The sequence below is a fragment of the Sciurus carolinensis genome, chromosome 3 (genome assembly GCF_902686445.1).
Source record: "Sciurus carolinensis chromosome 3, mSciCar1.2, whole genome shotgun sequence".
In the NCBI taxonomy this organism is placed as follows: Eukaryota; Metazoa; Chordata; class Mammalia; order Rodentia; family Sciuridae; genus Sciurus; species Sciurus carolinensis.
In genome coordinates this window covers 109969605-109995454 of record NC_062215.1, presented here as the reverse complement: position 1 = coordinate 109995454, position 25850 = coordinate 109969605, and the positions used below count along the sequence as shown (strand labels likewise).

At 35.2% G+C, this 25850-nt stretch overlaps 1 protein-coding gene across 1 annotated transcript in view; it reads left to right on the top strand.

Annotated features, from left to right (window-relative positions):
* Baz2b (bromodomain adjacent to zinc finger domain 2B) overlaps positions 1-25850 on the top strand; it is a 159975-nt gene that overhangs the window by 120755 nt on the left and 13370 nt on the right. Inside the window, 7 exon segments of the mRNA XM_047546021.1 lie at positions 4860-5512; positions 5915-6185; positions 6356-6511; positions 6863-7023; positions 17674-17984; positions 18370-18505; positions 22295-22441. Of these exon segments, the coding sequence (XP_047401977.1) occupies positions 4860-5512; positions 5915-6185; positions 6356-6511; positions 6863-7023; positions 17674-17984; positions 18370-18505; positions 22295-22441 (1835 nt within the window).

Below are 25850 nucleotides of genomic sequence, written 5' to 3'. Positions count from 1 at the left end.
GGAGTAAGAGTGTCAATATTCCTCTTCTTGTGGTATGGCTAACAACTGCCATCAAGAAAGCAGGAGAGGATCCAAATGTATATTCATTCATTCATCTAAAATATGAAAGCCACAATAACCTCTCAGGAATTTATTGAAATTATAACAAGTACAAAAAAGGAAAGAAACATTGAGGTACAGTCATCTATTTCTGCTCATTGACTTCTGGGTCTGAGGAACTTCACCAAAGTTGAGGGACCTATATGAGGCATAAGCAGTTGTTCAAAGTTTAAAGAACAGAGGACACCCAAACCAGACAATGTTAAAGATGTCATGGTTGAAGGAGTTGGTGGAACCATCTTTCATAATACTATTCTGAAATGTCTTCATCTTAATGGTATGTATTGTCTGCACAAGCAGGAGGCACAGCAATTCCACATCCATAAAAGGTATATACCATTCATCAACTCTACAAATGCTATCAGAGTCTTTTTGGTTCAGACTCATATACACACATTCTAGTGTGAAACAGCCAAACAGAGTTGTTTAAGTTTGAAATTACTCTGCTCATTACCCCCTGCTTGAATCTATTCTTATATAAGAAATGCAATCTCTTTCTCCTGTAGGTGTGTAACATTGTCACACAGTGTTGTCAGGCCTTATAAATAAATTAGGTTTTGTTAACATACCTGGCCAACAGTTATAAAGCTACCAGCAGAGGTCACAGTAAATATGTTCAGCTGATGTATGAACCTACCTGTCTGGGACTTAAATAACCCAGTATTTTCATGCCAGTTTATGTAGTCCAGTAAAGGAACAACTAGAGTTCACACCAAAAGTCCACAAGCAGCTGGGTACCCTGATGTAAACCTGTAATCCCAGCAACTCAGAAGACTGAGGCTGAGGCAGGAAGATTACAAGCCTGGGGCAGCCTCATTAATTTAGTGAGAGCCTGTCTCAAAATAAAAATGAAATGTTGGGGATGTGGCTCAGTGGTAGCACATCCCTGGGTTCAATCCCCAGTGCTGCACAAAAAAAATAAGAAATTTAAAAAACGAGGTCCAGAAGCCTTTGCAGTGATTATGATTCTAGTCTTTCAACCATAAGTAACACTGAACCCAAAGCCCAGTAGAGAAACCTGTTTGCCAGAGCTCTTTCATTAAGTATCTAGTATTTTTCAGAACAGTAGATACTTGGTCCTGTATTTCTAACAGTCTCATAAAGGTTGGGGCTCTTCTCCTTTCCTGCATAATGATCTGAGGTATATGTTTAATGATCTCTTGGAGGGGGAACCAGGAACTGAGCTCATCCCTAATCCTTAAATTTAAAGAACTCAGATTAAGGAACAAAGAAGCTTGACCTCAAGAGTTGAATTAAATCCTAAAGTAGAGCCAATGTCCACGAATATTCCTGTCAGTGATCCCATGTGAAGAGTCCAGATAATATAGCATACTTCCTTCAGCTCTATTCTCTGCATCCTTACCACAGGGTTTGTAGGAATGAAGCTTAATAGCCCTGGTCTCTAAAAGAGATTCCTCCTGTGGACCTTTCTCTGTCTAATCTTCTAATGATTGCATCTCTCCTAGAAGTTGCTTGAGCCTATGAACTATTTGATAATCTGTCTCATATGTCTCTTTTCCATAGTCTCAGTGGGCCTGTCAAGTTTTTGGTTAGGACCACACTCCCAGATTCTACAATTAGGCAACCCCTCAACCTCTGTCTTGTCATTCCTTCTGTTTATGAGCAATACAACCTTTATTGATGTGAAGAAGACATCGCCAGAACTCTAGCCCATCTATCTGCTCCTTCCTTAGTTCCTTCTTTCTTTCATTTGGAGCAGAAACCTGTGCCACTTATTAGGCTCTCTCTTTCCATTTCCTGTCCCATGACAGGACATGTATGATTTGAATGAACAATTTCATTTCATTATTATTATTTTTTAGTTGTAGATAGATACAATACCTTATTTTATTTATTTTTATGTTTTACTGAGGATCAAACCTGGTGCCTCACACATGCTAAGCAAGTGCTCTACCCCTGAACTACAACCCCAGCCCCAAACTATTTCATTTCTAACACTGCCTCCCAGGTGTCCACATAGGAGGGCCTGCTCTGAATCTATCATTCAACATCTCTGTGCTAATGGCTGGTCCTCTGAAACCCTGGGTTCTCTTATAATCATACTAAGACAACCAGTTGTCTCAGGGCAGCTATATCCTCTGTGGATCTAGTCCAGATCACATTCCAAGAGACTCAGGGAAATCACCCTAATGGGATATGGATTATCATTGTTACCACACATCCAGACCAGAACAGAATGGCAACATATGCCCCAGTATTATTTGTCAACCCAGACTGTGGGCCAGGGGGATGCAGGAGTCCCCAACCACAGGGGTGTGGAGACGCACGGATGCATACCAAAAGGTGGTCTGCTCTTTCTTTAACGGGGTCATGTGTTTCCCCTTACTTAGCTTCATTTGTCACCACTGTTGTCCCTTCATCATACAAACAAGCAAGCCAGCAAGCCTCTAAGGATTCTTTCCAACTCCCCATGGTAGTGAACCTATTTAGAGTCTTGCTCTAAAAGCTGATGAATTTCCTCCTTCTGGTGATTGTACTTGGGCTCCCTTGTGCCATACTTCACAGCAACTGGCTTCATATCCAGAACAATAAGTTGCTTCACATATTGTAACAGGGAGTCAGTGGAATTTGCCCCATATTCCCTCCTAAAGGGGCTTCCATTACCCTTTCTAGTTTATCCTCCCCCTCAGGACTCATGAAAGTCTCTAAGCTGATAAAGAAGAAGGATAGAACCAAATTTCAACCCACTAGTCACCTTCTTTATTTTATCACATTAGGGTTTCTGCCATCTTCAGGCATAGGTACTGAGACCATTCGAACTCTGCCAAGTGAGTTAATCTCTGCCTCCAAGGAAAAAATTCTTCCACCTCTGTTTGCTCCCATTCTAGAAAGCTCTGCCATCAGGACTTTCAATTAGACACCAGACATTATGGATTTTATCTTGTTTTGGGTATTGGGTGTTTTTAAATTCCTACAAATATTCTTGAGCTTTTAAAACTGAGACACAGTTAAGTTACCTGGGAAAAGATGATTCTTTCAGATCTTGTATTTAAAATTTGTTAGGCTGAACTAGAATATTACTCCATCTAGGATAATTATCCCCTGACACTGAAGCAAGATCCTTCTGAGTAACTAATGCCTGTGAATCTTGAGGTTTCCCATTCTGGTTGGTAAGAACAGGCACTATTCCCAGCCTGCATGTGCACCTTGCACTGTCATTTCTAATCCTTTCACGTGACTTTTCTCCCTGACCTCAAGTAGGTTCCTTACACATGTGTACTTATCTTCCTCGGCTGAATACTCAAGGGATCCCTCTGCAGATCTCCAGAGCAGCTCTCTTCTTTCCAGAATAAACTCCTGAGCATTCCAGTCACTCTACCTCCCTAGACTCCCCTCGGTCTATCTGCCAGGCTCCCCCTGGATTCTCCCTCCCTGCACTGCATGTAGAACCTATCCCAAGGCAATATGCTGGGGCATTCATAGGGCTTACTGACTGACTTTTTCAGCTTTGTTATCTGATATCCATTTCTTGCAAACCGTTGTTTTATATATTTTTTCTACTGTGAATTTTTCATAAAGAGGGTAAATCTAGTCCCTGTTACTTTATAGTTGTCAGAAATACAAGTCTAATGTATAGGGTTTAATTTCAGTTAAAAACAAATTTCAAGAGAAGGATGTAAGACCTTTTAAAAATTTCCTATTGAATAAAGTAGTGGGTTTTATTTTTACTTATTTACTTAGGTACCAGGATTTGAAGGGGGGCAGTACTTAACTACTGAGCCACATCACCAGCCCTTTTTAAAATTTTTATTTTGAGACAGAGTCTCACTGAATTGCTTAGGGCCTAAGATGCTGAAACTGGCCTTGAACTTCAATCTTCCTACCTTAGCCTCCCCAGTTGTTGGGATTATAGACATGCACCACCATGCCTGACTAGATTTATATTTTTAAAGGAATTCCTCTAAATTATTTTTAAGTGATGGGAAAAAATATGATCCAGAAGTTTCATAAAGAGAAATAGTATCAGTAAACCTATGAAGAGATATTCAGACTTACTAATGATCAGAAATAATGTGATTGAGATTTTTATCTCCTAGACATTGGCAAAGACAATAAATATTGATAGCATCCAGTTTTGTTAAGATAGACAGGTGTTCTCATCTGGTATGAGTATATATTGATCCAGACTATCTAGAGGGCATTTTGACAATATATTTTTAAAACTCTGAAAAGTATGTATCTTAACACTCAATAAGTTTTTTTTGCCTAGGAATTTATCCCAAGGAAGTAAATCAGGAAAAAAAAAATTGCAGATACAAGATCATTCATTATTACACCATTGCTAATGATAGTGAAAAATTGAGACATATTAATGTCTATCAGCAGAATATTGGCTATTTAAATTATGATGTAACCCACTATTTTGTAGCTATTAAAATTTATAAGGTAGTTTATATTTATTGACACTTCAAGGTGTTTATAGAGTACTAGTCAGTAAAACAGGTAGATTAGACTAATCTTTGACAAGATTTCCGTTTTTAGTTACATAGGCTTATGTACAAAGAAAATTTCTGGAAGTTTTATACTAACCTGTCACTCATGATTGCTTCTTTGTAATAGGGCTTTATTAATTTTCCAATTATGAAAAAATAACCTATAAAAATAATCTGGAGAATCTTCTTAGGTCATCTAGAAAAGATTAAGTTCTTATGTGTATAATTTCATAAATAATAAAGTTTAATTGCAATATTGGTTTGACCTGAAGTAACTGATTTTCATAACACATTTTGTTTTTGTAGGACTAGAAGAAATTGCAAAAGAAAGAGAAAAACTTAAAAAGGCAGAAAGTATCCAAATCAAAGAAGAAATGTTTGATACTTCTGGGGATACTTTAAATTGTTCAAATACAGATCACTGTGAGCAAAAGGAAGATCTTAAAGAAAAAGATAATACAAATCTATTTCTTCAGAAACCTGGCTCTTTTTCCAAATTAAGCAAACTTTTGGAAGTAGCTAAGATGCCTCCTGAGTCAGATGTTATGACCTCCAAACCAAATGTTAGTGCAAATGGGTGCACATTGTCTTATCAAAACAGTGGAAAACATTCATTGAGCAGCATTCCGTCAACAGCATCACAAAGCAGTATGGAGAAGACAGACTCTAATCTGTTTAACACTGGTTCAGGTGGTCCAGGGAAGTTCTATAGTCCTCTCCCCAATGACCAATTGTTAAAAACACTGACTGAAAAGAATAGACAATGGTTTAGCCTTTTGCCAAGAACACCTTGTGATGATACTTCACTTACCCATGTTGATACATCAACTTCTAATGTAGTGACTCCTCAATCTCAGCCACCGTCCAAGTCACCTTCACCTGCCCCAGCTCCTCCTCTTCTTGGATCATCTTCTCAGAATCCTGTTAGCCTAAATCCATTTGCTGTATCACCTCTTCAGGTTAGTACCACTAACCGAAACTCATTGTGATGTTGCTTTCTTTAATCTCTGGCCCCATAAAGGTTTTTACTCAAGGATAATCAGTTGAATAGTGTAGTCTGTCATCATATCGTCCGTCACAGTCTGAAAACTGAAGCAAGTCAGACTTTCTGTCCCAAGCTTTGTTAGAATTACTAGTTTCTAACCTATGTCAAAATCTGCTTTAATTACTTTTCAACTTATAGTTGAGTACCTAAAAGTAAAATAAGAACATGGAATTTAATCTTGCTGTTTCTAATGTTTTTTTCCACCTGTGATAAATGAAAGCATTTTTTCAGAATTGAAAAATAACTTCATATTCTAGACATTTTTTTTAATTTCTTAGATTAATCAATTATACTTTAAAATGTTTTGTTTTTACAGATGAAAAGTGGAGTGTCTATGATGGGACTTCAGTTTTGTGGGTGGTCCACTGGTGTGCTTACTTCCAATATTCCATTTACTTCACCTTTACCTAGTCTGGGATCAGGGTTGGGATTATCTGAAGGAAATGGTAATTCATTCTTGACTTCCAATGTTGCTTCAAGTAAAAGTGAATCTCCAGTACCTCAGAATGAAAAGATCTCAACTCAACCTGCAGCTGTTGAAGTAGCAAAACCAGTAGATTTTCCTAGTCCTAAACCTATTCCAGAAGGTAGGTACATTAAGATGGCTTGTAGCCACTTACTATATTTCATTATTATGGATTCTTGTACTGAATCTCTCATGGTTTTATATGTAGTCAGTAAATCTTTAGATTTGCTTTGTGCCATTATCTCCTATTCAAAATATTTGTAAAAGATCTACATACTTATTTTGACTTAGAAATGCAGTTTGGTTGGTGGAGGATTATTGATCCAGAGGACCTAAAAACTTTGCTCAAGGTGCTACATCTCAGAGGAATAAGAGAAAAGGCATTACAAAAACAAATTCAGAAACACTTGGATTATATTACTCAAGCCTGTATCAAGAACAAGGACGGTATGTGCCTAAATTATTTCTGCTTTCTTGTACAGTTATGACAATTGATTCTTTTCTCTTAAAACACTTTGTTAAATCTTAATTCTAATATTGCTAGTTTTTTTCTGTGTTGCTCAACAACAACTACTTATATTTATTAAATCAAGTATTTATTATAATTTTTAGTACCTGCACAATTTTGTTTTGTGTCTCTTAGGAAAAGTGTGTCTCCTTTTTTAGAGTAAGCTGCCTGCTTATGTATGTTAAGTTAGATGTACATGGTACTCCTGGAATTTTATTCACTTTCTGGAGGAGATCACTGAGGAGGGGGGAAATAAAGTGGATTTTAAAATTATTTCTTTTCAAATGTAGTTGCTATTATTGAATTAAATGAAAATGAAGAAAACCAGGTAACACGAGATATTGTGGAAAACTGGTCAGTAGAAGAACAAGCAATGGAAATGGACTTGAGTATCCTTCAGCAGGTAGAAGATCTAGAAAGGAGAGTTGCATCAGCAAGTTTGCAAGTGAAGGTAAAATTGACTTGGAATAAAATCTGTTTCTTAGGCTAATGGAAGGTAACTAATATTTATTATATCCCTAATATATGCCAGTTACTATACTAAATGTTTTCAGTTTATCTCATTTAATTCTTAAAACAGTCCTGCCTGAGTTAACTCTCCCCATCTTACAGGTAAAGAAGCAGGCTCAGAGTAAGTAACCTGCCAGTAGTCATATAAGTGACTAAATGTGGATTCAAACCAAATCTGTTTAACCCCAGAGCCTATATGTTTGTTACTAAATCTTGCTACCTCCTTAATGATATTCACAGGTATCATCTTGTGTGGAGTTCTTTACTGCAGGCACAATTCATCGTTTTCCCGTGATAAATGTAGTGTTCTAAAATGAATCTCATCAAATTCTTACTGTAGTGTTTCATATAGGACCAGAACTCTCTTGGATACAATCCATCTTATATGTCAGACTTTTACTCCATGTAGTTTAAAATGGGTATTACTGTGCCACAGGCCATGATCAGAAGTGGTTTCCAATAAACAGGCAGAAAAGAAAGCTCTACCTTTGTGCAAGAATTTTTGGTCTTGCAAAGAGGAATGTAAAAGTTTCTAGAATTGATAATAAGGTGGTAAGTGAATGATGAATAAGCATGAGAGGCAGAGATATCTGCAGAGGTTCACAAAATTAAGCTCTGTAATTTGACTTTATATCATATTTTATTCAGATTGAGAAATTTGTGGCCTAATACTATCATAATAATTAAAATTTTGCTTTATACTTTAGTTTTAAGGATCTTCAAAAACATAGTTTTCAAGAGGTAAGAAAATATCCCTTTCTTGCCACAAACATAATTATCAATGTTGGGAAGCAAAATTTGTCATTTCCTTAAACTAGCATGCTAACAAGCTATATGTCTCTTCCTCCTGATACTATAATACAATATAAAAATGCCTCATTTATCTGGCATCTTTAACAAATGAACTCTTCCACAAAAGTTAATTTTCTGGAGAAATGAAATTATTTCATTTAGTGCCATAATTTTCACATGTTTGTTGAATCTGTTAGGCTATACATTTCACTGCCTTCTTAAATTGAGAATAATGAGTATAATTTAAATTATCTTGGTAACAGGATCATTAGTATGAAGACCAATTATTAGACAACGATTCCCTCAGGAAAGGTGAAAAGTTTTTGCCCCTACACTAAATACAGTGTATAGGGCTTTGCTTTCTAAACTATCTTATCTGCTTTCTCTGTTTTTGTCCTCTCTTGTGGTCAGTTACTACTTGGTAGTTAAAATGTTTCCTATTTTCCTCCAGCTTTTTTCCATCTAATTTGCCAATTCTAATTGACCATCAATTGGGAAAGTATATCATCAAGCTTTTTTAAATTGTTTTTTCCTCATAGGGTGGTCCTGAAACAATTTTTTACTGACCTACTCAGATTTTGGTGCATTGACCTTGTCACATTGCTAGCTGCTAAAATGTTCTTAAGTGGGTTTTGCTGTTTAAGTAGGGTATCTTAACATCCAAACAATAAGGACTTCTGAATTATTCTGTATTATTCTAAGAATTGAATTGTAATTATATTAGTCTTAAAAAGTCAAAGAATACAAGTGATGAAGTTAACTACAGAACATTGTTTTAACATCTATAGAGGATTAAATTTTTTTTTTCCTAAAAAGAAAATAGAGTTACATGTTTATCCTGGGGAACTACTCATTGCAGTGGCACAGGTGATTAAGCAGGTGGCCTTGGTCTGCTTAGGGACATTCATTTCTACAAATATTGTTAATAATTTGACATTTTATATTGTAGAAATAATCTGTAAGTCCCCAGTCCTAGTCCTGTGTTCAGTATAGAAAGTGTCTAATTACTCCCAGCTCCTTTAAAGAGCACTCTAAGGTCTCTTTTAAGTCTTTTCTTTGATAAGCTAATTAATTCCTTCAGCCATTAGTTCTATGAAATAGTTTCCAGGTTCATGAATCTCTTTTGAATAGCACCAGTATCAATATCCATCATAAGATACTATAGTCATAACTGTACACAGAGATGTCTAAGTGTATGCACGGTACTCCTACTCTCCTTAAGCTGACATTACACTTCTATTAATGCCATCTGAATTTGTATCACCCTTTTAGCATCCACATCTTACTTTACTTAATAGGCACTGTAACAAAAAAAAAAAAAAAAAAAAAAAAAAAAACCAAGCCTCTTTTAGAATACTTTTCTGTGACTTCTGTCACATGGTATTTCTGTGATTAGTTGCTTAAACTCCAAAGCTACAATTTGCATTTATATTTTTATTAATTTCTGTTGATGGGAGGAGTGGAGGTTCGCTGGATTGGGCTGGGGGAATCAGGGGTAGGGAGGTGGGATAGAAATGGGACAGACAGACTTGGAAATCTACTTATTCCCTAAAATTTCTGGAAATAAATATTTTTGAAAAGAGAAAAAAAATGGGAAACACAGTAGAATGAATCACTCTTAATTTCCCTATGTTCATATATGAATACATGACCAGTGTAACTCCACGTCATGTACAACACAAGAATGGGAAGTTATACTCCATGTATGTATGCTGTGTCAAAATACACTCTACTGACATGTATAACTAAAAAGAACAAATTAAAAATAAATAAAATTCCCACATACTTTCACATCACCTGCAGATCTATAGCAACCAACTAAGTTATTCATATACAAGATAAAACAAATGTAGAGCCTTTGGGCAGTGGCACTAAGGATGTTTTCTGAAATGACAAGGTCTGTTAATTGCCATATTTTTTGGATATAGTTTTCAACTGTCTAGACTTATGTAACTCTAATCTTTTTTGTGTGACTTGTCAGTTGCCTTGCAGACATCAAGGTATACTATGTTTTCATGGTTCTCTGTATTTAATAATTTCATATCCCTTTAAGAATGTGGGAAGGGGGTTCATTTGACATGAACTGTACCTAATGCACTTATGTGTATCATGCATAAATCCTTCCTTGAACCACTAAAGCACTTTCTGGGCTCCATCCTTCTTTTCTGAATATAAATATCCTACTCAGAAAAATCCTAATATATAGGATAAAAGAATTATCTCTAAAGAGATTTAATTAAAAAGATTTAATTGTTTTTCATTTAATATGCCTTTGTTAAATATCTACTTTATATCAGATAGTAGACACCACAAAACCGAGTAAAATGTGGTTCTTACCCTTAGAAAGCTTCTCGTATAAGAGGAAGATATGTATGTATATATGCAGAATCTAGTAACTTCTAATCGTAGAGAAGCACAGAGTAATGCCTGAATTAAAAAAAAAAAAAAAAGACTACTTGACTTCTGGTAGAGATATGGAAGAGTTCAGGGAAGATTTCATGTAGAAATTGATTTAAGGTTTTGGCAGAGACAGAATACATACTAAGAAATGGCACCAGCATGAGAGAGCACCATGATCAGGAATATTTGTGGGGTAACAAGTCATGAAATTTGATTGCAGTATAGGATGTGTGAATGGGAATATGAAAAAAGAGGTAGATTGAGGTACTTGAATGCCCTGATAAGATTTGAGACTTTGGGGCCAGGGTTGTAGCTCACTGGTGGTGCTCTTGCTTAGCACGGTTCAATTGCATGGTTTATTGCTGGGTTCAGTCCTCAGCAATAAAATAAAGGTATTGTATCCATCTGCAACTAAAAATATTAAAAAAAAAAAAAAAAAGATTTGAGACTTTGTTAAACAGTGAGGAATGGTTGAGAGATTTTGATCCAAAGGATCAATGTAAGTAAACTTAAGTTATAAGATCATTCATTTATTCAATCAATATTTATGAGGTTTTTTATTTTTTTTATTTTTATTTTTAGACTGCATTTTGATTCATTGTACACAGTGTAGATTCACACCATTCATGTAATCATACATATACATAGGGTAATACTGTCTGTCCCGGTGTACTATCTTTCCTTCCCCCACCCCCTCCCACCCCATTTCCTTCTACACTATCAAAGTTCCTCCATTCTTCTCTTGCCCCCCCCACCACACCCTGTTATGTATCATCATCCACTTATCAGAGAAAACATTCAGCCTTTGGTTTTTTGGGCTTGGCTTACTTCACTTAGCATGATATTCTCCAACTTCATCCATTTACCAATAAATGCCATAATTTTATTCTCCTTTATGGCTGAGTAATATTCCATGGTGTATATATACCACAGTTTCTTCATCCATTCATTAATTGAAGGGCTTGGTTGGTTCTACAATCTAGCTATTGTGAATTGAGCTGCTTTGAACATTGATGTGGCTGCATCACTGTAGTATGATGATTTTAAGTCCTTTGGGTATAAACCGAGGCGTGGGATAGCTGGGTCAAATGGAGGATGCATTCCAAGTTTTCTGAGGAATCTCCACACTGCTTTCCAGAGTGGCTGCACCAATTTGCAACTCCACCAGCAATATGTAAGTGTGCCTTTTCCCCCACATCCATGCCAACACTTACTATTGCTTGTGTTCTTGATAATAGCCATTCTAATTGAAGTTAGATGAAATCTTAGGGTGGTTTTAATTTGCACTTCTCTAATTACTAGAGATGATGAGCACTTTTTCATATCTGTTGATCACCTGTATATCTTCTGTGAAGTGTCTACTCAATTAATTAGCCCATTTATTGATTGGGTTCTTTGTATTTTGGGTGTAAAGTTTTTTAAGTTCTTTATGAATTTTGGAGATTAGTACTCTGTCTGAAGTGGAAACGATTTTCTCCCACTCTGTAGGCTATCTTTTCACATTATTGATTGTTTCCTTTGCTGAGAAAAAGCTTTTTAGTTTGAATCTATCCCAATTATTGATTCCTGCTTTTATTTCTTGTGCTTTGGGAATCATGTTAAGGAAGTCTGGTCCTAAGCCAACATAATGAAGATTTGGACCTACTTTTCCTTCTATTAGATGCAGGGTCTCTGGTCCTTGATCCATTTTTAGTTGAGTTTTGTATAGGGTGAGAGATAGGGGTTTAATTTAATTTTACTGCATATGGGCTTCCAGTTTTGCCAGCACCATTTGTTGAAGAGACTATCTTTTCTCCATTGTAAGTTTTTGGCACCTTTGTCTAGTATGAGATAACTGTACTTATGTGGGGTTGTCTCTGTGTCTTCTATTCTGTATCATTGGTCTATTTTTGTACCAATACTGTGCTGTTTTTGTTACTGTTTCTCTATAATAGAGTTTAAAGTCTGGTATTGTGATACCTCCTACATCACTCTTCCTGCCCAGAATTACTTTGGCTATTCTGGGTCTTGTTCTTCTAGATGAATTTCACGATTACTTTCTCTATTTCTATGAGGAATGTCATTGGGATTTTAATTGGAATTGCTTTAAATCTGTATAGCACCTTTGGAAGTATGACCATTTTGATAATATTAGTTCTGCCTATCCAAGAACACAGGATCTTCTAAGGTTTTCTTCAATTTCTTTCCTTAATGTTCTGTAGTTTTCATTGTAGAGGTCTCTCACCTCTTTTGTTAAATTGATTCCCAAGTATTTTTTTTTTTTGAGGCTATTGTGAATGGAGTTGTTTTCCTAATTTCTCTTTCAGATGATTCATCGCTTATGAATAAAAATGCATTAGATTTATGTGTGTTGATTTTATATCCTGCTATTTTGTTGAATTCATTTCATTAGACCTAGAAGTTTTCTGGTGGAGTTTTTTGGATTCTCTAAATATAGAATCATGTCATGTATAAATAATGACAATTTGAGTTCTTCTTTTCCTATTCATATCCCTTTAATTTCTTTGGTCTAATTGCTCTGGCTGGTATTTCAAGCACAATGTTGAATAGAAGGAGTGAAAGAGGGCATCACTGTCTTGTTTCAGTTTTTAAAGGGAATGCTTTCGGTTTTTCTGTGTTGTCCGCGGACTTAGCATAAATAGTCTTTACAATGTTAAGGTATGTTCCTACTATCCCTATTTTTTCTAGTGTATTGAACATGAAGGGGTGTTGTATTTTGTCAAACGCTTTCTCTGCATCTATTGAAATAACTATATGATTCTTAACCTTAAGTCTATTGATGTGGTGAATTATATTTATTCATTTCCAAATGTTAAACCAAACTTGCATCCCAGGGATGAACCCCACTTGATTGTGGTGCACTATCTTCTTAATATGTTTTTGTATGCAATTTGCCAGAATTTTGTTAGGGATTTTTGTGTCTACATTTATCACAGATATTGGTCTAACGTTTTCTTTCCTTGATGTATCTTTGTCTGCTTTTGGTATCAGAGTGATACTAACTTCACAGAATGAATTTGGAAGGGTTCCTTCCTTTTCTATTTCATGAAATACTTTGAGGAATATAGGTGTAAATTCTTCTTTGAAGGTCTTGTAGAATTCAGCTGAGAATCCATCTGGTCCCAGACTTTTCTTGGTTGGTAGGCTTTTGATGGCTTCTTCTATTTCATTGCTTAAAATTGATCTATTTAAATTGTTATGCCCTCCTGGTTCGGTTTGGGAGGATCATATGTCTCTAAAGAAATTTGTCGATGTCTTCGAGATTTTCTATTTTGTTGGAGTAAAGATTATCAAAGTAGCTTCTAACTATGTTATGTATTTCAGTGGTATCTGTCATGATATTTCCTTTTTCATCACGAATTTTAGTAATTTGAATTTTCTCTCTCCTCTTTGTTAGTGTGACTAAGGGTTTATCTATTTTATTTACTTTTTCAAAGAACCAACTTTGTGTTTTGTCAATTTTTGGAATTGTTTCTTTTGTTTCAATTTCATTGATTTCAGCTCTGATTTTAATTATTTCCTGTCTCCTACTACTTTTGGTGTTTTTCTGTTCTTCTTTTTCTAGGACTTTGGGATGTAATGTTAGGTCATTTAGTTGTTGACTTTTTATTCTTTTCTTGATTACACTCTATGCAATGAATTTTTCTCTTAGTACTCTTTCATAATGTCCAGAGATTTTGATATGTTGTATCATCGTTCTCATTTACCTCTAAGATTTTTTTTATCTCTTCCCTGATGTTTTCTGTTATGCACACTTCGTTCAATAGTATATTATTTAGTCTCCAGGTGTTGGAGTAGTTTCCAGTTTTTATTTTGTCATGGATTTCTAATTTCATTCCATTATGATCTGATAGAATACAAGGTAATATCTCTATTTTTTGTATTTACTAAGGGCTGCTTTGTGGCATGACATATGGTCTATTATAGAGAAGGATCCTTGTGTTGCTGAGAAGAAAGTGTATTTGCTTATTGATGGATGGAATATTCGATATATATCTCTTAAGTTATTGATTGTGTTATTAAGTTCTGTGGTTTCTTTGTTCGGTTTTTGTTTGGAAGATCTATCCAGTGGTGACAGCAGTGTGTTAAAGTCACCCTGGAATTGAGAAGGATTTGTTTGATGTACATGAATGCACTATTGTTTGGGGCATAAATATTTACAATCATTATATCTTGCTGATTTATGGTTCCCTTAAGCAGTATGAAATGTCTTTCTTTATCCCTTCTGACTAACTTCGGCTTGAAGTCCACCTTATCTGATATAAGGATGGAAACCTCTGCTTTTTTACTGAGTCTGTGTGTATAGTAGGTTTTTTTCTATCTTTTCATGTCTTTTTCTATGAGATGAGTCTCTTGAAGGCAGCATATTGTTGGGTCTTTCTTTTTAATCCAATCTGCCAGTCTGTGTCTTTTGATTGATGAGTTTAGGCCATTAACAGTCAGGGTTATTATTGAGACATGATTTGTATTCCCAGTCATTTGGGCTTATTTTTGGTTTTTAACTTGACTTGGTTTCTCCTTTGATTGCTTTCTCCTTTAAGGTAGTTTCTCCCTTTGCTGACCTACATTGTTGTTATTTCATTTCCTCCTCATGGAATATTTTGCTGAGAATGTTCTGTAGTGCAGGCTTTCTATTTGTAAATTCTTTTTAACATTTGTTTATCATGGAATGATTTTAATTTGTCTTCAAATCTGAAGGTTAGTTTTGCTAGGTATAAGATTCTTGGTTGGCAACCATGTTCTTTCAGAGCTTGAAATACGTTGTTCCAGGCCCTTCTAGCTTTTAGGGTCTGGGTTTTTAGGGTCAGGGCTGAGAAATCTGCTGATATCCATATTGGTTTCCCCCTATATAATCTGATGCTTTTCTCTCACAGCCTTTAAAATCCTATCTTTATTTTGAATGTTAGGCATTTTCATTATAATGTGCCTTGGTGTGGATCTGTTGTGATTTTGTGCATTTGGTGTTCTGATTTTCCATTTCATTCTTCAGGTTTGGGAAATTTTCTGATATTATTTCATTGAGTAGGTTGTTCATCCCTTTGGTTTGTATCTCTGTGCCTTTCTCAATCCCAAAAATTCTTAAATTTGGTCTTTTCATGATATCCCATAGTTCTTTGAGGTTCTATTCATAATTTCCTACCATCTTCTCTGTTTGGTCAACTTTATTTTCAAGATTAAATATTTTGTCTTTATTGTCTGAGGTTCTGTCTTCCAAGTGATCTAGTATGTTGGTGATGCTTTTCATTGAGTTTTTTATTTGGTTTGTTGTTTCCTTCATTTCAAGGATTTCTGTTTGTGTTTCTGTGTGTATGTGTGTGTGTGTTTTTTTTTTTTCAGAATCTCTATCTCTTTGTTGAAATGGTCTTTTGCTTCCTGCAATTGCTCTTTTAACTGCTTATGGAGTGATCATTCATTGTCTGCATTTGTTCTTATCTCATCCTTTGCTTCACATATCAATTATGTATATTCTGAGCTTCTTTTCTGATATTTCTTCTACCATGTTGTCATTGGATTCTGTTAATATAGAATCTAGGTTTGTTTGGAACACTTTCTTCCCTTGTTTTTTCATGTTGTTCATGTATCTTCCTCTCTAGCAGTGCAGATCCTAGGGTATTGCAGTTTCCCCCCTTTAGGTTTGTAGTGACCCTGAAGGTTTCCAAAACCTCTTCTTTAAAAGGGAGATCAATATTAGTAGCACCTAGTACAGACAATATGCATTCCTAAACTAAATACCCCTATGAAGATGTTAACAATATTGTCATAATAAACAGAGAGGATGCGTTCAATTGCTATTTACAATATAACAAATAGATTTGCAGTGAGGCCTGCAGTTTCTAATGGAGGACAAAGAGGACGGAGAGGGGTGTAAGATGTAACTGTTAATGGGATAAGAAAAAAGTATATAGAAGTTCTAGATCATAGGAAGAGTGAAAGTATAATCAAAAGAAGTTGTTTGTTAGCATGAGAAAAGGGAGAAAGAGACTCTGAGGAAACAGGTAAACAAAAGGAAAATAGAGTAAGAAAAATGAAGAAATAAAAACTTAAAATTTTTCAAAAAGGAGAAAAAAAATCTACACTATAACAGTCATATACTATTCGAACCTTGCAGTCTTCAGTAGCCTGATGCATGAGAGGTACCTGATGATGAGCTTCTAGTCTCCAGCAAGCATCTCAGGTTGGGATTTGCCCCACTTAAAGATGGTTGCTTCCATTTCCAGGATAATCCACAATAGCCACACTGGCTTCCAAACGTATTGGTAAATGGGGAGCTACAGCTCAGGGCATGGGCGCTAAGTCTGTGGGATGTGGTTAGTCAGGCCAGGGGTTCTGGAGGTAGGGCACAGTTGTTAGGCTGAGGGGTCCTGGAGGCAGAGCACAGTCGATCGGCCTGGGGTTCCTGCTGTCCAGGCTATTGTCCCAAGATAGTACCAGCCAATTGTAACCAAACCTGTGGGTTCTGTGACAGTGGACTTTAGGCAAGAGCAAGCAGCTGGTGATCTGCTGGTGGTCTGCGGGTGTTCTGCAGGCTATCGGAGGACAATCGGCAGGTGGACCTCGGGCAGTGGGTGATGGATAGATGAAAGGCAGGCGATGGGCAGGCAAGAGGCAGGCAAACGGACAAATGGCAGATGATAGGTGGCAGTCAGTCAATAGTTATGTTTCATTTGCCTTCACTTTACTGGAGATAAATGAATAAAAACAGGCATAGCCCCTGCCTTCATGGAATTTTGAAGTAGAAATACATTAATCAATAGTAATGCTAATATAAAACTGATCTGAGGAAACTAAGGAGCATTATGTGGTCCTTTGTGAGCCTGTAATGGTGTCTTACTTCATGAAGGAGGTCAGGGAAGAGTTCCTCTCAGCAGGCTTTCACGTTAAAATGAATTTTTGAAAACTGCAGATGAGTGCAGTAAACTTGGTAAAAAAAAAAAAAAAAAAAAAAAAAACAGTGAAAAGCTATACAGACAACGGTTTATGCAAAGCCCCTGCAACCAAAGGAAAAATGGTGAGTATAAGGACCTGCACAGAAGAGTAGGGGAAGGCATGAAAACAGAAAAAGCAAAGTTCACAGGCCACTGAGACATTCCCATCTAAGTAAGACCATGAAATTAATAAGCATATTAGTCTAAAATCTTTAGGAATATTTTGCTGATTTTTATTGTACCTTTCATAATATCAAAAATGGATAAATTGTCTTTTTCAAACTTTTCCTGTACCTGTTTCTTTTAATTTTTTTTTCTTGTTTTAACCTAGCATTAGGAAACCTGAGATAAAAACTTCTAGTAAATATCCTTGATATGTGCCGGTGTCTGCTGCTGTATTTTAAATAAAGGTAACTCACCCATCAGGCATTTTTAAGAAGAAACCAAAATGACATTATTCTCTTGATATATAGGGTTGGATGTGTCCAGAGCCTGCATCAGAAAGGGAGGACTTGGTATATTTTGAACATAAATCATTTACTAAGTTGTGCAAGGAGCATGATGGAGAACTTACTGGAGAAGAAGAAAACAGTGCAAATGCACTAGAACGGAAGAGTGACAACCCCCTAGATATAGCTGTAACCAGGCTGGCTGATTTGGAGCGGAACATTGAAAGAAGGTATCTGAAGAGCCCCTTAAGTACCACCATTCAGATCAAACTGGATAATGTGGGCACAGTTACTGTCCCTGCTCCTGCACCATCCATTAGTGGTGATGGTGACGGGTAGGTTATTGAGATTAACTTGAAAAATTATTGTGCTTCTTTGCTAATTGGAGCCTATTTTCTATTGCCTGTTATCTATGTATCTTCTTGTATGTCTGTGATCCATATGGATCATGCTATTGCATGGTGCTTTGTAAAAACATTTTTTTTTTGTTATGTGCATTGATAATCCTGCAAAGTGATCTTACATTTACCTGGTTGTGACTAAGCTTTGAGGCACGTAGCCACAGTCTGTGCACTACATCAAATTTAGTTGCTTAAACTTTATACTTATTGGCTGTTACATGTTTTTGTCATTGCTTGGCTTTCAGTGTGATGATTGTTTCACATTCAGTAATCATAAATGTGGACATGACCTACTTAATTTTTCTATATTTCAATGCAGAATTGAAGAGGATATTGCTCCAGGGCTCAGGGTATGGAGAAGGGCATTATCAGAAGCTCGCAGTGCTGCACAGGTAGCTCTGTGCATTCAGCAATTACAGAAATCAATAGCATGGGAAAAATCAATTATGAAAGTTGTAAGTGTTTTTATTTAAGAAATACTATAACTAATTTACTTTGTCCTGTTTTTTTCCAACCTCCAGATCTTAATTTTACATTAGCTATTGTCACAGTAATTTATAATGTATTTGAGAGTTTGTCTAATTCTTAAATACCATATAATCTAGTACTTTCTTCCTTACCTTGAGTTTTTTGAAGGAATCTATCAAATTTGTTACTTTTTTGTTTTTAATCTTGCTTCTGCCTCCTTTCAGTGTTGTTTATAATTCTAACTTAAGTTGTCTTCTACATTATGCTGGTATTACTCAGTTGTTAATCTAAATAATTTTGAAGGTTCTTTCACTCTTGTCAACTTTCCAGTTTCTAACTTTACCTGCTACTATTGCATTCCTAAAATGTTTTATTTTTCTATCAGTTTTCATACTTTAATGCTAAAAAGTTCTCAGATAAGTAAATACAAAATAAACAGCTCTAATTTCAGCTATGATTTGCATCACATATGGTTATATGGAGAATAGATCTTTTAGTCTTTCCTGCAGTGATTATAACTGATTTTTCACCTTCTTTGTATAAGCCCAATTAATTATTGTCATATAGTAAGGCTTTACTTTGTCACAGGCTCCAAATTGCTGTGTATTCAAAATAAGAACTATAGTGCATATATTCTGGAGAGAGATTTATTTTTAACTATGTACAAGTCTCCCTCTTGTCTTTATGTCATATATAGAAGTATCTAATATGTGTAGACTTCTGTGAGTCACTTTAACATTTGCTTTTGAACTTGCTTTAAAATTTAAACATTTGAAATTTGTTTTCATAAATGGTTAAAAGTAAAATTCCTTTACTTAAAATAGTCATTCCCCAAAGAAAAGATCCTTAAATAATTTATCATTCTTTAATTCATTTTTAGCTCTATGCTTAGACTTAGTCAAGTCCTTATGTATTTTATACAGATATGTTTTTCTTCTGTGGGTTTTGTTTTGTTTTGTTTTGTTTTACTCCTTCCTACAATGTGTATGGAATTTGAATTTCCATTTGTACAGCATGCTCAAATTTAGGCCTTTCTCAACCAGATTAGAATTCACTTAAGTTTTAAGATATTGTTCAGCATTTATACAAGGTAAAAATATTTTTCCTTCTAAAAAGTATTAAAACAAGTTTTAAAGTCACCTTGGACAAGTGTATTTGCTGAAATATAGGTTATAGTGATCAAAAAAGATTGAGTTTTACATCAAAATTTGTACAGTTATTTTTTCTTATCCACACAAAAATAATCATCATGATATGGTCAGTTTTGCTGTAAACCAAAACAAATAAATCTGTATCAAAATTGTACCAAAATCTGTTTTTACATTATTATACTTTCTACAATCTAAAGCTTTCGTTCAGTTTTCACAAATTCTTTAACCTTTCCCATGTTATTAATATGCATTTATCATCATTTAACTCGTATCTCATATTCTTCAGTTTTTTAAAAAATATCTAATAATGCTTTATTTGCAATCTGGTGCTTGTAGTTCAGTGAAAGCAAGGCCTTGGGTTTGATTCCCCAGTACCGCAAAAAGATACATAGGATGGATGGATGGATGGATGGATGGATGGATAGATAGATAAAAAAACATTATTTTCTATGAAACTACCTTTAAAAGAAGGTGAGAATTTCATATTCAAAGATTAACAAGACAGGTGCAGTGGTGCACACCTGTAACACCAGCAACTTTGGAGGCCAAAGCAGGAGGATGGCAAAAGTTTAAGGCTAGCTTAAGCAGTTCAGTGAAACCCTGTCTCAAAATAAAAAAATAAAAAGGATTGGGGATATATCTCAGTGATAGAGCACCCCTGGGTTCAATCCCAGTGCAAAAGAAAAAAAAATTAATAAGCACTATATAACCTTTAATTAGAGAGGTAATAGTGACTATAATAGTCTTCATAATAAATCCAAAACATGTTGGTGTGTTCAGTACCTTTAGCAATGCTCTCTTGTCCAGAGACCTAGCTTACCAGGAAAGAGGAAGCTGTCAGTTTGCTGCCAGATAATTTTCTGCCCACCATATTCTATTGTTGATGTTAAATAATAGGCAACATCCACTGTTTTTAACTCTAGCAACAAAGGAGTTAACCAGATATTAATACATTTTTCTCTAACATTGTCAGTTGTTACTATGATTTTCAAAACTGTTATGTATTTGATGTCACTCTTTAAATGTATCAAAATTATTTTTAAATCACAAATTTGAGATCTAGAATATACTTTGCCTTTTTAATTATTGTAGAAAGCAGAATTGACTCATGTTCATGAAATCTGTTTTTTTAATATTGTTATAGGGAGTTAAATATAATATTCCAAATTTTATTTCTCAATATGTCTACAATATAAATTTTAAAGATGTAACTCATTTTGCAAAATAAAAACCCCATATTATAGTATTTAGTGATATAGTATTAGGAAAGTTCATAAAAAAATATTATTGAAATATGAAACTCAACTGCTTTTGCTCTTAACATACATGCCAATTTTAATATTACATATACAGTAGATGTATTGGATAGATATTTGTTACTTTGGATAGTATGTATTTTGGTAAGTTTCTTAAACTATCTTTGTTAATGTGTATTGAGTTATATAAGACTATTTTGGACTTTCCCAGACAGATATAATTTATTAATAATTAAACTAAGTTTGAACAGTTAAACACCTTGTTTCTAAGGTTATTTAAATACTTAACCTCAAATTAATATAAATGAATTTCAGCTTAAATGTTTTCTTTTTTTAAATATTTTTTTTCATTTTTTAAAATATTAATTGCAGGACACTTTCTACTATAACTAGAATTTGAACTAAATATCAAAAAATTTAGTACTTACTAACTTTTTCTTCTTTTCCTTTGTGAAACTTGCTATACAAAATATGTATGCATGGAAAAACTCTCTTAATAATATAAGACATTTTTCAATAAAGAAGAAATTGTTGTGTGTTGGGTTGTAGAAAACAAATCATGATTTCTTAAATTCTTTAGTGTATTCTATCTGTATGTTCCTTAGAAATCATTTTCTAAAATTCATTTTCCACACTTCTGGCACATATTTCTTTTTTTAAAATTTTTTTAGAAGTTTATTTGATAGACATTTATTTTATTCATTTATTTATATGTGGTGCTAAGGATTGAACCCAGTGCCTCAGTCATGCTAGGCAAGCTCTGTACCACTGAGCCACAACCCCAGCCCCTGGCACAAATTTCATTTGAGTCAATTTTCTAGCTTTCCTGGTTCGGACACAGTTTTTAGTCAATCACAAAACATAAGTGAATAATTTAGTCAAAGGCTAGGGATATCTTTTATTATTATATATAATTATATACTAACACAAGTTTCTTAATCTTGATCTTAAAAATTAACTCTTATTTCTTTCTCAGAATATCATGAGGATGCTAAGATAAGCAAAAGATGAAACATATTTAAAAAAACACCATGTATTAAAGCTATTCATTGCTTTATGTGCTCTAATGTCATGTTAATTATTTCATATGTTAATGTATACATGCTTCTGAAGTGTGTGCAGGCATTCAACCTCTAGCTTTGTTCTTTGCAGTGTACCTGAAATGTGCATTGACCCCCAATAGAACTGCTCACCCCGTCATGTGGTCCATATCTGTGAGAGATACATAGATGTGTATGGCTATTGTATATTTGTTAGCAAGCGGAATGTTTATTACTAATATAAATTAGAAATTATGGTGTGTATAACATCCCAGTAACGATTATTCATAGCAAAGGGTTAATTCTAAATGATTTTTCATGTATTATAGTACTGCCAAATCTGTCGTAAAGGAGATAATGAAGAACTGCTTCTCCTTTGTGATGGCTGTGACAAAGGCTGTCATACTTACTGCCATAGACCCAAGATTACAACTATACCAGATGGGGACTGGTTTTGTCCAACTTGCATTGCTAAGGTGAGATTAACCTAGAACTAAACTTCTTAATTACCAGTTCAAAATGCAGACTTTTATGGCAGTTTGTTTTATGAGGTATAATTCACATACCATAAATTCACCTTTTTAACAATTCAGTGGTTTTTATTGTACTCACAAAGTTATACAAACACCACCAATAATTTCAGAACATTTTCATAACCCCAAAAAGAATCCTTTGTACCCATTAGTAGGAACTTCCAATCCCCCTCTACCCCTGGTATTTGCAACCCCTAACCTGTTTTTTATGGATTTATCTATTCTGGTCACTATATATAAACTTAATCATATACTATATGGCCTTTAGTGTCTGGCTTCTTTTACTTATCACAATGTTTTTAAAGTTCATCGATGACTTACTTCCTTTTTAGACACAAGAAATATTCAATTGTGTGGATTTTCTACATTTTGTTTGTCCATTCATCAGCTGATGGACATCTGAGTTTTCTACCTATGCTATTAGGAATAGGGTTGTTAGGAACACTCACAAACAAGTTTTTGCTTGAAATATATGTTTTTGGTTCTTTTAGGTATAAACCTAAAAGTAGAATCGTTAGGTCATATGGTAATAAGTATCTGTGTTTTAAGTCATTTTCCATGTAAAATAGAAACCTGTGAATTCTCATACCAATTAAGAGCAATATGATAAAATAGAAAGAAATGAGTTTGGAAATTAAAAGGTAAAGGAGTAAGAAATTAAATGGATCAGCATATATTCGAGTTCAGATTTTTTTGCTAGGTGTTCTCTACCCCAGTAACTGTTCCCCAAGTTTAAGCTATTGACTGCTGCCTCTCCAAAAACTGGAGTCCAAACTTCCATTTCTCTCTTTTTTTTTTATTTGTGTAATCATAAATTTACATAGGGCAATGTTGTTTGATTCATTCTGTTATTTTTTTCCCTTCCCCCCACCCCTCCCACCCCTCCCACCCCTCCCACCCCTCTTTTCCCTCTAAACAGTCCTTCCTTCCTCCATTCTTACCACCCTCCTTATCCCTAACCCTAAACCTAACCCTAACCCTAATGCTAACCCCTCCCACCCCCCATTATATGTCCTTATCCGCTTATCAGCGAGATCATTCGTCCTTTGGTTTTTTGAGATTGGCTTATCTCACTTAGCATGATATTCTCCAATTTCATCCATTTGCCTGCAAATGCCATAATTTTATCATTCGTCATGGCGGAGTAATATTCCATTGTATATATATATGCCACAGTTTCTTTATCCATTCATCAACTGAAGGGCATCTAGGTTGGTTCCACAATCTGGCTATGGTGAATTGAGCAGCAATGAACATTGATGTGGCTGTATCTCTGTAGTATGCTGATTTTAAGTCCTTTGGGTATAGGCCAAGGAGTGGGATAGGTGGGTCAAATGGTGGTTCCATTCCAAGCATTCTGAGGAATCTCCATACTGCTTTCCAGAGTGGCTGCACTAATTTGCAACCCCATCAGCAATGTATGAGTGTACCTTTTTCCCCACATCCTCACCAACACCTATTGTTGTTTGTGTTCTTGATAATCACCATTCTAATTGGGGTGAGATGAAATCTTAGGGTAGTTTTGATTTGCATTTCTCTTATTACTAGAGATGTTGAACATTTTTTCATTTATCTGTTGATTGCTTGTACATCTTCTGATTCTGGAAATTAGCGCTCTATCTGAAGTATGAGTGGCAAAGATATTCTCCCACTCTGTAGGCTCTCTCTTCACATTGCTGATAGTTTCCTTTGCTGAGAGAAAGCTTTTTAGTTTGAATCTATCCCAGTTGTTGATTCTTGCTTTTATTTCTTGTGCTATGGGAGTCCTGTTAAGGAAGTCTGATCCTAAGCCAACAAGTTGAAGATTTGGACCTACTTTTTCTTCTATAAGATGCAGGGTCTCTGGTCTGATTCTGAGGTCCTTGATCCACTTTGAGTTGAGTTTTGTGCAGGGTGAGAGATAGGGGTTTAATTTCATTCTGTTGCACATGGTTTTCCAGTTTTCCCAGCACCATTTGTTGAAGAGGCTATCTTTTCTCCATTGCATATTTTTGGCATCTTTGTCTAGTATGAGAAAATTGTATTTATTTGGGTTTGTGTCCATGTCCTCTATTCTGTACCATTGATCTACCTGTCTATTTTGGTACCAATACCATGCCGTTTTTGTTACTATTGCTTTGTAGTAGAGTTGAAGATCTGGTATCGCAATACCCCCTGCTTCGCTCTTTCTACTGAGGATTGCTTTAGCTATTCTGGGTTTTCATAATTGCTTGCTCTATTTCTGTAAAGTACATCATTGGGATTTTAATTGGAATTCCATTGAATCTGTATAGCACTTTTGGTAGTATGGCCATTTTGACAATATTAATTCTGCCTATCCAAGAACATGGTAGATCTTTCCATCTTCTAAGGTTTTCTTTAATTTCTTTCTTTAGTGTTCTGTAGTTCTCATTGTAGAGGTCTTTCACCTCTTTTGTGAGATTGATTCCCAAGTACTTTATTTTTTTCGATGCTATTGTGAATGGGGTAGTTTTCCTAATTTCTCTTTCTGAAGATTCATCACTTATGTATAAAAATGCATTGGATTTATGAGCATTGATCTTGTAACCTGCTACTTTACTGAATTCACTTATGAGTTCTAAAAGTTTTCTGGTAGAATTTCCAGGTTCCTCTAAATATATAATCATGTCATCAGTGAACAGGGATAGTTTGAGTTCTTCTTTTCCAATGTGTATCCCTTTAATTTCTTTGGTTTGTCTAATTGCTCTGGCTAGAGTCTCAAGGACGATGTTGAATAGAAGTGGTGAAAGAGGGCATCCCTGCCTTGTTCCAGTTTTTAGGGGGAATGCTTTCAGTTTTTCACCATTTAAAATGATATTGGCCATGGGCTTAGCGTAGATGGCCTTTATAATGTTAAGGAATGTTCCCACTACCTCAATTTTTTCTAGTGTTTTGAGCATGAAGGGATGCTGTATTTTATCGAATGCTTTTTCTGCATCTATTGAAATAATCATGTGATTCTTAACTTTAAGTCTGTTGATATGGTGAATGACATTTATTGATTTCCGAATGTTGAACCAACCCTGCATCCCTGGGATAAAACCCACTTGATCGTGGTGCACTATCTTTTTAATATATTTTTGTATGCGATTTGCTAAAATGTTGTTGAGAATTTTTGCGTCGATGTTCATTAAGGATATTGGTCTGAAATTTTCTTTCCTCGATGTGTCTGTGTCTGGTTTCTGTATCAGGGTGATATTGGCTTCATAGAATGAGATTGGGAGGGTTCCCTCCTCTTCTATTTCATGGAATACTTTGAGGAGTATTGGAATGAGCTCTTCTTGAAAGGTTTTGTAGAACTCGGCTGAGAACCCATCTGGTCCCAGACTTTTCTTTTTTGGTAGGCTTTTGA